The following is a 15,044-nucleotide window of genomic DNA, read 5'->3' on the forward strand; positions in this document are numbered from 1 at the left end:
CACGGTCCTTGACTTCCAGATGGACATAGTCCTGCATGGACCAGTTTGGGATGGTGTACAACTGGTCAGAATGGACAACTTGCCCCAGCACAGAGCCCAGACAGTTGGCCAATGCCCGGGCAAAAACTTTGTACTCCGAGCAAAGGAGAGAGACCGGCCGCCAGTTCTTCAATAGGCGGAGGTCTCCCTTCTTCAGCAGCAGGACCACGACGGCTCTCCGCTATGAAAGGGGCAATTCTCCAATGGCCAAGCTCTCACCCAGGACACGTGCGTAGTCCTCACCCAGAACCTCCCAAAAAGGCTGGAGGAACTCTGTAGTCAGGCCATCGAAGCCAGGGGATTTTCCGCTCTTAAGCTTGTGCAGGGCCAGGGACAGTTCACCCAATGTTAGGGGAGCATCCAACTGTCCAACTGCCTCTGGCGTAACCTTTGGTAGATCCTCCCACAGGACCCTGCATGCGTCCACATCTGATGGGTCCGGTGAGAACAAGTCTCCGTAAAAAGATCGAACAGCCAGGAGGATTCCTGCAGGAGTTGTGACAGAGGAGCCGCCATCAGACAGCAACTCCACTATCTGCTTCCATATTCCCCGGCTCTTCTGCAACGAGAAGAAGAAAGGGGAGGCGTGGTCCAAATCGTGGAGTAATTGGATCTGTGACCTCACGTATGCACCTCGGGACTGCTGGAGTTTCAGGTCACTCAATGTCTCCTTCTTCCTCCAATCCTCCTGCCACAGGAGTGGGTCCTCAGGAGTCAGACCGAGATGAGACTCCAAGTCGAGCACCTCTATCTCAAGCCACCTGATCTTGGAGTTCCATGCCTTGGTCAAGCCCCTGGCGTACTCCTGACAGAACGGACGAATGTGGGCCTTGCCCACATCCCACCACAGATGCAAGGAGCAGAAATCCTCCCGCCGCCCCCTCCAGGTCGTCCAGAACTCCCGAAACGAATCCCAGAATTGGTCTTCCTCCAACAACTGGTTGTTAAAATGCCAATACGCGGACTTCACTTTCGGGCAGGATGGAATGAACACCACCCAGACCAGATAGTGGTTCGAGGATGCCACCAGCCACATGGAGGCAGCCGACACCCAGGAGACATGCGTTCTGGAGACATACAGTCGATCGATCCGTGAGCCTTCCCCTTCTCCATCCATCCTCGAGTAAGCACAGGAGTCCGGGTGGAGGTTCCACCAAACATCGACCAAGTCAAAAGAACCCACGAGTTCCCTCAGCAGCTTCACTGAGGCTCGGAAAATCCAAGGCCCAAAACAATCCCTGTCCTCGAGGGTGCACTTAAAATCACCTCCGAGGATAACACATTCCTCCTGGCTAATAGACGCCAGCAGGGCAGACACATCTTGAAACAGGCACACCTGCATTGGGCCGGGCTCGGGGGCATAAACATTGACGAGATGCAATGGTACGCCATTCTGGCACACAGCCAGATGGAGTAGATGGCCAGATGGAGTAGATGGCCAGGCACCAGCTCCTGAACCTTTAAAATTTCGGGTCGGAAGGTCAGGGCCAACAAAATTGCCACCTTGCTCGAAGTGGAGCTTAGGTGACTCATGTAAACCGCCGCCCCCACCCCACGCCACTCCAAGAGCCAGGTAGATTCGTCTCCTGGAATGGTGTGGGCCTCCTGCAGGAAACTCACTGCATTTCTCCCATTCCTAAGGACTGAGAGATGGTGGAACCTTCGGTGAGGCCCCCTACCTCCGTTGATGTTCAGGCTGGTGAAAGTAATCTTCATGACAAGACACTGGAGACTCTGTCACCATAGCCCTGAGAAGAGGGAGTAGGGCTTCTTGCAGAGCCTCCACTCTCCTTGTCTGCCAGCAGCAGTATCCGCAGGAATGACTTGAAATTGTGCCACTCACTCTTAGTCAATACTGACTCCTTCCTTGACTTTTTAATGATCTTATATAGGGAATGACAAACCCCGAGGAGATCTGACCAATGGACGGCAGCTAACTGGGCTCTGTTCATTCTCCCCCAAGTCTCCTTCAGGAACTCCCTCATGTCCTCCACTGTGACGACCGTAGACCCAGAACTGGGAACGGCGAGGTCTGACAGCTGTGTCAAAAGAGTCCTCCTCACCATATCCCACATCCTTGTCTCCCTCTGGGCAGGCTCCCCCACTGACCAATGTGCCTGCCTCTTGGCAGGGACCGAGGGAGACCCCGACAAACCTTGAGCTAGGATCACAGGCATGGCAGGGTTTGTGCCCCCATCACCACCACTTACCAGTAAAGGCTGTTCACAGACCCTTCTGGAATCCGAAGGGGGAACACGCATTGTCTGAGATGTGCCCCCCTCCACACCCACCACAGAATGGACTGACGACTCATAAACTGAGGGGACTGGTAATCCAGGCGCTGTCTGTCCCTCTGCAGGACCCCTTGCCTCGATAGAGGCCACTATCTGGGAAACCACCCCACCGGGTGACCCTCCTTCCTCAGATAACGCCTGGATTCTGGCGCTCTCCACCTCACCAGGCGGCGCTCACTCAAGGTGCGTAGCCACACCAGGGGGTAGGTCCCCTTCCTCCTGCACAGATGAATCCACCATCAACTCCGGATCTGTTTCCCCTGGAAGTGCAGCTCTGACAGAAGGCAGATCACCGCCCTCAAGTGGCCCTGCTGCAACAGGGCTACCCTCTAGCTCCAGAAAGGTGCTCTCCACACATACCGCCTTTACTGGGGGTAAATCCCCTCCCTCAGGTTCCCCCATTTCCCATTCTGCAGACACATGTCTCCTGCACTTCATCCCACTTATTCTCTGAGGCAGAGAGAGTTCCATCCCTAAGGAATCCTCAGCCTCTAATGCCCCATCATTCTCCCCAACTCCTTCAGGCCCCCAGGTATCCCCAGGGAGTATCAGGTCCTCTGAATCAGGCCTGGGGGAAACCGCCAACTCGTTCAAAGGAGGGGTCTGGAGGTGTTTTGTCATCCTCCGTGCTTTCCTCCTCGTAACAGGAATCCATCCTTTCCCCACCATCCACCCCATGCTCTCCCCCAGCGCCCTTTGCCCCTGCTGCAGCAGGGATATCTACCCTATGGGGAGAAACAGTTGGAGGTGGGGGATGAACAGCAGAGTAAGAGCTAGTTTTACCTCCTCAAGAAGAAGGGGCAGCTTTGCCTCCTGATACCGACAAGGTGGAGTCAGCAGGTCGCCGGTTAGGGCAATCTTTCCGAATGTGCCCATGCCCCTTACATTCCTGACACCTCGGACGCCCCGTGACCCAGTACACGGGATGTGTTCCCCTCTACATTCACCTGGAAACGCACCTCAGCATCTCCACCCCGCGCCAACTGCATGAAAACAAGCCTTTTAAAGGCCTACAATTACTTGTAGCCAGGTACAGCAGGGTTACGCAGCATCGGGGTGATGTCTGATTTAACCTCCCCCAGAGATGGCAGGTGCATCAGGAATAAGGGGCTATACGGCAGACAGGACCACCTTCTGCACGGGGGCTGTCACTGGCTCCACTGGAATGAAGAGCCCTCCCACCGTCAGCCCCTTATTAAGTCCTCTCTAGTGGACCGCAAGAAAAACATAGTCTTGCCACGAATTCTATCTACTGCCATAATACCCTCCTTTCCACCCAGAGTTTGAGACAGAGCTTTTAAAATGCCTTCCAGACTGATGGATGGAGGTACAGTGCATTGCATGGCATTTTCTATAGTCATTAAGCTGAAGACAGACGCTGCTGCAGGAGCCCTGCCTCCAGGAGCCGCAACTGCTGCGTAGGTCTGAGGGGCCGCCTTCGTAGAGCTGCAGGCCACCATGATGAAAGTCCTACTCAGTCAGTAATTATCGCACCTGCTGATAGAAACACTGTCCTTCCACCAGCAGAGCACACAATTGATCAGTTTCCATATAGTGCAGTGCAGGGAATGGAGTGTGGTGGGGGTTTCCACAGGAATGTCTGTGTACTGATAACTGCAAACCGTTGCTCCTCTCAAGCGAAGGGAGAATGTCTTCCTCCAGGTCAGCCCGATCCTCTCTGGCTTCACGAGTCCCAGGAGCTGTCAATAATCTTCATCCCCCAGTCGTCCTGAGCAAAAGTTCTCGGTTGGGAGTGACCCTTCCGATGATAATGACCCAACTCCAACTGAAGTCCAGAAAAGGCTCTGGCAACCTGCCAGCCACTGCTGCTCCCACAGCACTCAGGCACAGTCAAAGTCTTTGCAGGGCAAAATCTGCTTTCTTCCTCCAAAAACAACCACTGCTGCGATGAGAATGTGCGCCCAGACTTTTCAGCGACTTCTGGACTTGCACTACTCAGTTTTAAAACAATAAATCCCTGGTCGACAATAGATCTCCCACAGCACAGCACTCCCTCAGTACTGCCCCTCCCACAGTGTGGGCTCCCACAGTACTGTTCCTCCCACAGTGTGACCCTCCCTCAGTCCTTCCCCTCCCACAGTGGGGGGCCTCCCTCAGCACTGCCCCTTTTTAAAATTCTAAATACAAACTCTATTCAAACTACAGCTTAACAAGGCATAAAATACACAATAAAACCCACTATTAACGTGGTAAAAAATTACGAGAAGCAGTAATCACTGTTTATTCAGGTGCCTTGCCATTCGGCGTGGGCGATCACGTCTCTCCATCCGTTACAATCTCTGACGCTCTGAATTGTAGTTGTTGCCTCTTCCCCTTCGGCGAAGACTCCGTCTTTGAACTGTTGATTATATGTGGGGTGAATACGGACGTGGTTCCCCGTTGCCTTTTTCAGTTGCAGGGTCCATACTGGACAGGTAACCCTGGCCATTGATCAGCAGATTCATCTGCCCAGCATTTTTAGTTTTACAACCATCAGTTCCAATGTGTAGAATCTGCTTGTAAAAACCATCCACTGTCTGCAATCCATGGGTTCACGTGACCCTGATGGGGAGGGTAAACTGCACCTTGCCCAAGTGGGACCTGTAGGCTATCGGACAGAAGGAGCCCCTTACACCTCCCTTTGCTGGGTGATTGCCCAGCACCAACACCGAGTAATCCTGACCCCCTCTACTACACAGTATTACACACCAAATTCAAACACGATTTTCATCATCAACCACACACGTGATCCCCTGGGGAACCCAATGTTCCCTGAACTCAACCATCGTCCCCTCGGACACCGTGTGCTACCTCTCTAACCTCGCACGGGCCCGGACGTAACCCTGAAAGAGGAGCAGGCCGTCAGCTCGCCCCACCCCCTCAATCGCCCGTCACCTCGATCCGTGAGTAGCCGGTTTCCCCAGGCCCAAAAGCAACCCCACAAGGAGATCCACCCAACACCCCCCCCCCCCACTTCTGCACCGGAGATCAGGAGCGTGGGGGCTGAAGTGCAGCCAGAACTTGAGGAGCAGCACCTTCAGGTTGGTAAAGAGGGGGCTGCAACCTCGCACACTCCACGTGGGCGTGGTGCACCATCTCCGCCCGGTGGCAGAAGTGACAGGTGGCTGGGGTGTCGGTGGACGGACTCAGGAAGCGGTTACACAGCACTCTTCCCCCTGCCCCCCCCCCCCCATCAGTACTGCCCCTCTCACAGTGTGACCCTCCCACAGTGTGAACCTCCCTCAGTACTCCCCCTCCCTCAGGACTGTGCCCAACTGTCTGTGCCAGAACAACCACCCTTCCTCTTGTTACCACTATCACCTTCTTCCTTTCTCCCTCATGTTTTTACCCAGTTCCCTGTCAAATGCCTCGACGATATTCACCTCAGCCATCTCCGTGCAGTCAGGCCCCACCTCTCATCAGTCTCTTGGTGAAGACGGATTCTTTCAATTCCCGACTGGATCTATTAGCGAATGAGTTGTGCTGATGGCCCCAGTACTGGTCTTCCAGATGTTTTGGTGACGTAATGTGCTGCTGTGAGAAAGCTGTTGATTTTTGACAATCCTTCAGAAACTTGGGTTTGCGAACTAACTGGCCTTTGTGTTTGGATGTCCCACAGGAAGCCTGTCAGCTCTGGTGTACCAGCACTCCATCACATCCATCTCTCTGCCCCACAAGCTGAAGATTCCAGATAAAGGTATCATCCTTCAAATATTTTCTATGTCCAAAATGCTGGAGTAGTTCCAAGTCGTGAAGTTGCCCTCACACTTGCCACTCCACGTTTCTATTTTCTTCTTCACAGTTCATTCGAGTTCTGAGGTGTTGCACAACCGGAGAGCAGGGTGAGGGGTTGGCTGTGGGATGATGCCTTCTGCAAGGGTTTCTCTCAGGCCAGGCCAGCGGGAGCTTTTTTCTCTTGTCCCTGGCGCCAGGTGTGGAGGGCTTGCGCGCCTGTAAAGCCAGGGGCTTCCGGCAACAAGGGGGTTGGTCCCTGAGGATGAGAGATGATCTCGTTGAGACCCTGCGATTCCAAGTGGGATTAACCGGAAGGATGCAGGGAGCCTGCATTCCCCACCCCCCACCCCTGGCTGTGGAATTGAATCTTGTCTGGGAATCGGGATAAAGGGGGTGGATGTTCAGACAGAGATCAAGAAAACTGCTAGGGTTATGGATCTTTGGGGATTTCTATGATGTTCAGTTACTGAATTGGCTGAGATCTTTGGACACGAAGGAAACCAAGGGATTTCGGCACTGGGTAGGATCAGCCTTGACATGAAATGACATTACAGAATTCCCATTGCTGATCTTTTCCAACCAACCAGGACTGGTTTGCAACATCTTGAGCTTGTCAGGATTGGGTTCTAATTCCTGTTCAACCCAGGCTCGAGAGTGATAGATTGTAATATTTCATGCTTGAACCAGGATATACTTGGCCCCGAACTTTGATACTGTGTTTATTTTAATGAAGTCATTGTACGGGCAGAGCCAAATTCTAAACAACCATTGTTCACTTATTCCATGAAGCATTTGCACTGTGAACAATGCTTAATCTGATCGGAGTGGAACTGATGCCAACTGTGAGGCCACCTCTTTCTTGACGGGGTACTGGCATCCTCCGCTGGCTCACGCTCACCAGGGTCGGTGACCTGGACGACTTCTCTGCCTTCCCTCCAGAAAGTGCTGGCTCTCGCTGACGGCTTCTCGGCTTGTCTACCCGTGACCTGGCTGGATCCTCCTCCTTTGGACCAAAACTTGCCCAATGGCTTGGCCCTGATTTCCCTCACAGTCCCCGCCCAGAAGGGAGAAACACTCCTCGGCAAGGAACATGAGCTCATTCAACTCTCTCAGAGCTTTTCGCAATGTAGCCCGGCCTGCTGGCCGGCTCTCGTCTTCCTGCTGGTCGGCTCTCGTCTTTTCGCTGAGCCTTCTGCATTGTTTTTTTTTAAAGAATTCTTTCTGTGTGACAAATAATGTAACAGATTCGTGTGACAGGGAGTGGCGTGGGTTAGCGCAATGCTGTTACAGCGCCAGCGATCGGGACTGGGGTTCGAATCCCAGTGCTGTCTGTAAGGAGTTTGTGCATTCTCTCCCCACGTCTGCGTGGGGTTTTCCTGGGGGGCTCCGGTTTCCTCCCACCCTTCAAAACATACCGGAGGGAGAATGGGCAGCATGGACTCGTGGGCCGAAAGGGCCTGTTACCATGCTCTAATTTAAAATAATTATTTTAAAAAATTATGGGCAGCAATTTTGTGAGAGCAGCGCCCTCGTTTCCTCTCCATCCTGTCTCTCACTCTACCCCTTTCTCCTCTCTCTCCTCCACTCCAAGCTCCTCCTCTTCTTCTCTGCTCCCTCTCCTCTTGCTCTTCCCCCTCCCCCATTCATTTTCCCATCCTCTCCTCCCACTTCTCACCCTCCCTTCCAATCCTACCATCCCATCTCATTTACCCCCCTTTCCCATTTACCCACCCCCCCCCCACACACCCCTACAGGGCACCACGGCTGTCACTGATACCCACCTTCTTGCCTTTCCCTTGCAGATCCCATGGATGAAACCTCGGAGACTGTTGTCCCTGGCAACACCAGCACTGCTGCAGAATTGCTTAAGCAGGGAGCAGGTGAGTGGCCTCCGTGCCTCAGGTTCACTGCGAGGTCTGGCCTGGAGCTGACCTCTTGGAACGCAGGATGGGGCGGCAGCACCGACACTGATTTACAGGGTGGATTGAGGTTGTTGGGCAGCATATTGGTGTGGTCTGAACTGACCCACCTGAACTGATGGCGAAAGCAAGTTCAAAGGGAACTTTTGAAAGGGAACTAGGCTCCTTAGTCATTCGTTCAATGGTGTCTTTGCTGGCAGTGGCTGCATTCATTGTCTCTCCCTGGACTGAGGAGGCCCATTGGTAAGTCTGGAGTAATGAACTGCCCCTGTGTTGTGTGTGTAAATCCAGTCCCAAGAGCAACAAATCTGAACACAGGCTGGTTGATCAGTGGTTTTTATTCACACGTGTCGGGGATTCGCAACAGGGGTAACACACACACACACACACACACACACACACACACACACACACACACACACACACACACACTCTCTCTCTCACACAAACACACACTCTCTCACACTCACACACACTCTCACATTCACACGCGCGCGCACACTCGCATACACATACACATTCTAACACACACACACACACACACCAGATTAAACGATACTCTGGCAACCACTCGCTTTACAGCCAAGTTACAACATATGATACCCACCACCCCTTGATATCTCCTGCAGGCACGGCTCTTATCTAAACTAAACTAAGGACACTAGGCCCACAATTCTACAGCTCTCAACCCTTTGTTGGCGCACACCTTACCAACGATCCTCCAGCGTGGTCCACGGTTCCCAACCTGGAGTGGATCTGGAGTTCGTCCCAGAAGAGAAAGAGGAAGATGGCTCACACATAATGGGTTTTATAGTGTCATCTGCTGGAGGGTCCGGCCCAGGTATCAATGAGGCAATTGAAGGGGGCCAATGACCAGGTGTGCGCTGACCTGTGGGCAGGGCTTGATCTTGATTGGCAGGTGAGGTGACTCTTTCCAGGTTCCAGATGGAAGGGTCACGTGACCCTCCACAATCCGCACGGCATCTTGTGGATTTCCTTCCCTGAAGGACCTTGGTGAATCCAACAGGTTCAATCCAATGGTTTCACTGAGATGTTATTTTTACATCCGATGCCAATAGTTGTGTTTATCTTCCCCTTGTGTCTCTGGGTCAGTCGCCCGGAACTCTGGCTGCTAATCCAATCACTCTATCATTACACCACCAACCCAGCTACAGTTACAGTAGGGAAGGTAAACTGAGGAATGAACATGAGAGTATTCAGGTAGCACCTTCCAAACAGCTGCTGCAGTCGCAATGGGTTAAACAGTCTCCACCTCTGTTGATGTCAGATTTATTGTCAGATACATACATGACATCACATACAGCCCTGAGATTCCTTTTTGAGATTCCTTTTACCTGCGAGCAAGGCAGAAATACCACTAGTGCAAAAAATAAACTGTACATAGTGTAAACATGTAAACAAATAAAGAAATGTAAACAAGCTGCGTATTACAGAGAGGAAAGAAAATCAATAAAGTGCAAAAGTAAGAATCCTTAAATGAGTCCCTGATGCAGTCTGATTGTGGAGGGGGAGCAGCTGTTCCTGAACCCGGTGGTGCAAGTCTTCTGGCACCGAGACCTCTTTCCTGATGGCAGCAGCGAGAACAGAGCATGTGCTGGGTGGTGCGGATCTTTGATGATTGCTGCTGCTCTCTGATGACAGCATTCCCCGTAGATATTCTCGATGGTGGGGAGGGTTTTGCCTGTGATGTCCTGGGCTGTGTCCACTACATTTTGCAGGACTTTCCACTCAGGGGTATTGGTTTCCCCTCACCAGACCATGATGCAGCCGGTCAGCACACTTTCCTCCACACCTCTGTAGAAATTTGCCAGGGTTTCTTGTGTCGTACCGAACCCCCGCAAACTCCTGAGGAAGTAGAGGCGCTGACGGGCTTTCTTCACGATGCCATTAGTGTGTTGGGTCCAGGAAAGAACTTCCGAGACAGTGACTCCCAATCACCTAAATGTGCTCCCCCTCTCCACCTCTGGACCCCTCTGATTCCCTTCCTGAAATCAACAATCAGCTCCTTGGTTTTGGTGACATTGAGTGGCCAAGTTTTCAATATTGCTCCTGTACGCTGACTTTTTAAACAACCCACTACCATTGATATAGTCAGCGAACTTGTAGACGGTGGTGTTGTTGTTGTCCCGAGCCACACAGTCACAGGTGTAAAATGAGTAGAGCAGGGGGCTAAGAACACAGCCCTGTGGTGCTCCGGTACTAATGGGGATTGTGGAGGAGAAGTTCTTACTGATTGTGGACTGGAGTTCAGGAAATCAAGAATCCAATTGATGGACATTAAATTTATTGTGGAGGTACTTCATTAAATTGTAGTGACTGTACTAACATGGGGACAACTGTTCATGTTTTGTCAGAGCACTAAAGGAACATGCATGCTTGCAGCAGTTTAATAATTTCTGTATTTGAAGGAACGCCACGGGATGTTTTGGGTTGGAGTTTGAGCGGTGCCGTGCAATTCAATCTTCGTTTCCTCTTTTCAGCTTGCAACGTGTTGTATATCAACTCAGTGGAGACAGAGTCGCTCACTGGCCCACAGGCAGTCGCCAAAGCAACCATGCAGACGTTTACTATGAAGCCTCAGCCCACTGCCACCATGGTCCACTTCAAAGTTTCGGTGCAGGGCATCACCCTCACTGACAGCCAGCGGAAGTAAGGCCAGCTCGCTTTATATTTTATTTACAACGCGGCAGAAGCCATTACAACCCACGCCGCCCAATTCCGGAATCAGAATCAGAATTTATTGCCGTAAACATGTCGCGAAATTCGTTGTTTTGTGGCAGCAACACAGTACAAATATCGATACAAATCCCTCTGCCATCGGTGCTCTGTGATTAGTAAGGGATTGCTTCAGGTGGGATGTAGGTGGGAAGAAAAAGTTTGGAAACCACTGTTTTAATCATCCCTAATGGACTCGTTATGTGCACAGTTTCAGGACTCCAAAGGAAATGGGCCAATGACCATTTTTCTCAAGCAAAAGATTTCAATAACTATTGAGTCAAGAGCAGTGATTCTCAACCTTCCCTTCCCACCCACATCCCAGATTAAGTAATCCCTTAGAGCACCGTTGGCATAGGGATTGCTTAAAGTGGGATGTGAGTGGAAAGAAAAAGGTTGAAAGCCACTGGTTTAAATGGTACAATGGTAGGATTGCAAAGAAGGGCAAGTGAGTTGTCCCCGGTGGACAGGCCATTATCTGTCCTTTAACATCAATGAAACAAACAATCTGGCCATAGTTCATGGATGCTCCCTGTGCACAAATTGGCTGCTGTTTCTCCTGCATTAAAACAGCAAACATGCTGCCTCTAAAGAACTTTGGGGTCGTTCAGAGTTTGTGAAAGTTGCATTTAAAATCCAAGTCTTTCTTTGGAGTGCAGGACTTTAAAATAAACGATAATCTGCATACCGTCTACCACTGCCCTTCACTCTCCTGCTAGCAACTTGTCAAGAAGATAGCAGCAGATTTTGGGTGCATGCGGGCGGGCCTGTTCCAGGTTCTCAAGCAGCGAGGTTCTGGCAAATTGGTCAAGTTGGCAAAATCCGTCCATTTCCAAAGCAAAGTCAGTTTGGATTGCATCCAGTGGAAGGAAAATGTGGATCAGTGGCTTTGCTCAGTTTGATCAAGACTGGGTTTCATGAGCAAAGTTTACAAAGAGAGCAGACAAAACTCCAAATCCTCCACTTTTCTTAACATGCCCTCTTCTGTGGCCAACAGGATCTTTTTCCGACGCCATTACCCAGTGAACACTGTAACGTTCTGCAACCTGGGCCCCCAGGATAGAAGGTAACTTTCACTCTGTAAATCTTTGTACTCAGTGTAGGGCCAGTTATCAGGCCCATGGAGCCGCTCATCAGACTAAAGGACTGACGCACAGCCTTGCCAATTACAACCCCCCCCCCCCCCCACCTCCTTCCCTAAACCCTTTAGTGGAGGGCTCCTTGACAACTTTCCAAGCAGGACATAATATACAAAACTTTATTTTGCTTCCCAGTTCAGCCACGCTGAGGCAATGCTAATCTCGGCACAGAATTTGAGGATATGCTCACTTCATTGGGCAAGTGTTCACATTGAACATTCTAGCACAGTACAGGCCCTTCAGCCCATGATATTGTGCTGACCTAGATAAACCTAATAGACAATCTTGATCAATATTTTTTATTGCTTTTATATAATAAGACATATATACAGAAAAAATATTGATGCATAACACAGTAAGCAAACTTGTTAACAGGATTTTTTTTTTTACCTTGTACAACATTATTGATTCAAGAATATATTGGAAAAAAAACTAAAAAAGAGAGAAAGTTAAAAATATGATTATTTAATCCAAGCCCTAAACCATTCCAAAGTTGCATGGCAATATAAAGTGAACTATCCTCATACTTACATCTTTCACAAAGAGAACTAATATTAGGATAAATACGAACTAATTTAACTTTTGACATATAAGCTCTATGCACAACTTTAAATTGTAGTAGTGAGTGATGTGCTAATCAACTTAAAAATGGAATTCCAAGAATCGTCAGAAATTGAAATATGGAGGTTCTGCTCCCATGTCTTTTTAATTTTGTCCAATGAGGTTTGCCAACCTAATAAACAATCTAACCTTTCCCTACCTCACACCCATAAACCCTCTATTTCCTGGTGAAACCTTTCACCGTGTTCATCACCAAGATCAGCCGGGAAGAGGTCCAAGTGCGGATGCAGAAAATGAATTTTCAATGACATGTTGCACCTCATGGTTTTGTAGGTTTGAAGTCGACTTAAAGTATGACAGGAAATCACCAAAATAGATTATTATCTAAAAAAAACTGTACGTGATAGGAAACTTTTGAGCCGATTTTTGTGATCAGCAGCCCAAAACCCATGAAATACACTCAAAAGTGTTCAGGAAGCAAAATTGTCATTGTCCAGCGTTATTTTAGCAGTGCCGCCTTACACAGATGTAAAACACAAAAATCTGTGGTTGGAGTAAAAGCACAAGGGTTGCTTTGACCTGCCGAGTTTCTCCAGCATTTTTGTACAGAAGTCCATTGTGTCAGAGTTATGCTTTCAATCCTGAATCTTGTTTTCAATTAATTCGTACCTCTGCTGCATTCTGGAGTTTCTCGCACCTGATTCTACAAATGAATGCAGGCACATTTATTTGTACCATTTTTTTTGTGCAGAAATGGCCGTTGATTGTAGTTCTTGAACGTGAACGTAAGAAAAGCTTTCAAGCCGCTTTGGACAATGCCACTCCTTCAGCGTTAAGTGTCTGCCTCTGTTCCCGCTCACATGTTCCCGCCTTCACTGTCCTCTCTTTTTTCAGGTGGACTAACCCAGATGGCACAACGTCAAAGTAAGTGGTTGTGCGGAGTGGGGTGGGGTTTTTAATTGATTTGTCTGATGTGATCATCACTGGTAAGGTCAGCATTTATTGCCCATCCCTCATATTTCTTCTTAAAATTACACTCTTTTCATGAACTTTCTACTATAGGACATAAATATGTTCTCACTGCAAGGTAGCACATTTTTTTGACAGTACAGAACATGTAATATTGCCTTCTGCCTGCTGTAAGAGTCTCCATTAGTGTTGCCCAGCGCCCCTTACAGTACGAGAGAAAGAGAAGCAAAAAGGAGACCCCCCTCAGAGACACTAAGTGTCCGTGGATTCACCTCCAACACTCCCACAACCCCTCAGGCTCCTGTTCCTTACATCGTCCAGATCTGAACCTCCGACATGATCAGGAAGCCCTTCAGCAACCAAGGCACCTTCAGGAGCCCCTCCTTGCTCTCGGTGTCGTCTCAAATCCCGGCTCCGATACCTGGTTCCCAGCAGCCTGTGCGGGTCCCCTTCTGTTTCACCTTCTCAGTGGTGGGGTGGGGGGGAGGGTTCTCCCTGTTTCTGATGCCCTACACCAGTCCACTGCTCTCCCGGAGTCTGCAACCCCTCGAGGCGCTGCCGAGCACAGGTTTGACCCAGACCTCCGCACTTGTAGGATTTTACTAACAAATACCTTTAGCAGGTCGTTTAAAGCCTGTACAGAACTGCTTTAGGCAGTTGAACCCTTTGGAGCAGCAATTTTTGACATAGAAGTGACAATGATTTTTCTCCCTGCCAATGAATGTGACTCAGAATTTTCATCTCAGGCCGACAGAGAGAGATACAATGCAGAAACAGGCCCTTGATCCCTCTGAGTTCACACAGACAATCAACTCACACTTATGTTGCATTAATTCAGTTCTCTCTAGGAGAGGTCTCCATAAGATAGAAAGAATGCAGAGAGGATTTACCAGGATGTTCCCTGGACTTCAGAAACTGAGTTACAGGGAAAGGTTCAACAGGTTAGGACTTTATTCCCTGGAGCGTAGAAGAATGAGGGGAGATTTGATCGAGGTATTTAAAATTATGAGGGGGTAGACAGAGCAGTGACATCACTAGGGTTGGTGTTACCCAGTGCAGTAACTCATGGTGTCACCCATCCCCATCCCCCAACAGACCTCCTCCATACCAGACAATACAGAATCCTTAGTAATGTTTTTTATAGTAATTGTAAACAACTGGCAAAATTAAAATTACCCCTTTAAATTCCAATATCATACACACAGCAGCAACAAAAACAACAGCACTTGCTGGTGCAGAAAAAACCCTGTGATTCGAAGCATCGTTGTCATTGGGTAATAACGACAGCTCTGACCAGAGTGTGTTCGAAGGTTCAAAAAGTAAATGAGCATCGAGTTATAGCCTTGGAGGGATATTGATAGATGTAAGCTGGGCTTAACGAAAATGTTTTTGTTGTTATAATGAACTGCAGGGATATTTTTATAAAAAATAATAACTTTCTGCTGAAACACTGCACAAGTTTATAGACCGTCATTTTGGTGTCAGCTGATGTGGTCCGCACCCCCCCCCCTCCCCCCCCAGTGACGCCAGTGAGACAGAGTAAATGTAGGTCGGCTTTTTCCACTGAGGGTCGGTGAGATACAGACCAGAGGACATAGTTTAAGAGTGAAAGGAGAAAAGTTTAGGGGGAACGTGAGGAGGAACTTCTTCAC

General features: G+C 49.5%; 1 protein-coding gene across 11 annotated transcripts in view; it reads left to right on the forward strand.

The window, feature by feature from the left end:
- LOC138747322 (tensin-2-like) overlaps positions 1-15,044 on the forward strand; it is a 263,792-nt gene that overhangs the window by 241,606 nt on the left and 7,142 nt on the right. For all 11 annotated transcript variants that reach the window (XM_069906427.1, XM_069906430.1, XM_069906428.1 and 8 more), the window contains 5 exons: positions 5,953-6,030; positions 7,871-7,948; positions 10,489-10,657; positions 11,721-11,789; positions 13,318-13,347. In XM_069906427.1, the coding sequence (XP_069762528.1) occupies positions 5,953-6,030; positions 7,871-7,948; positions 10,489-10,657; positions 11,721-11,789; positions 13,318-13,347 (424 nt within the window). The remainder of the gene's footprint in view (positions 1-5,952; positions 6,031-7,870; positions 7,949-10,488; positions 10,658-11,720; positions 11,790-13,317; positions 13,348-15,044) is intronic.

Source organism: Narcine bancroftii, chromosome 12 (genome assembly GCF_036971445.1).
Source record: "Narcine bancroftii isolate sNarBan1 chromosome 12, sNarBan1.hap1, whole genome shotgun sequence".
NCBI classification, from domain to species: Eukaryota; Metazoa; Chordata; class Chondrichthyes; order Torpediniformes; family Narcinidae; genus Narcine; species Narcine bancroftii.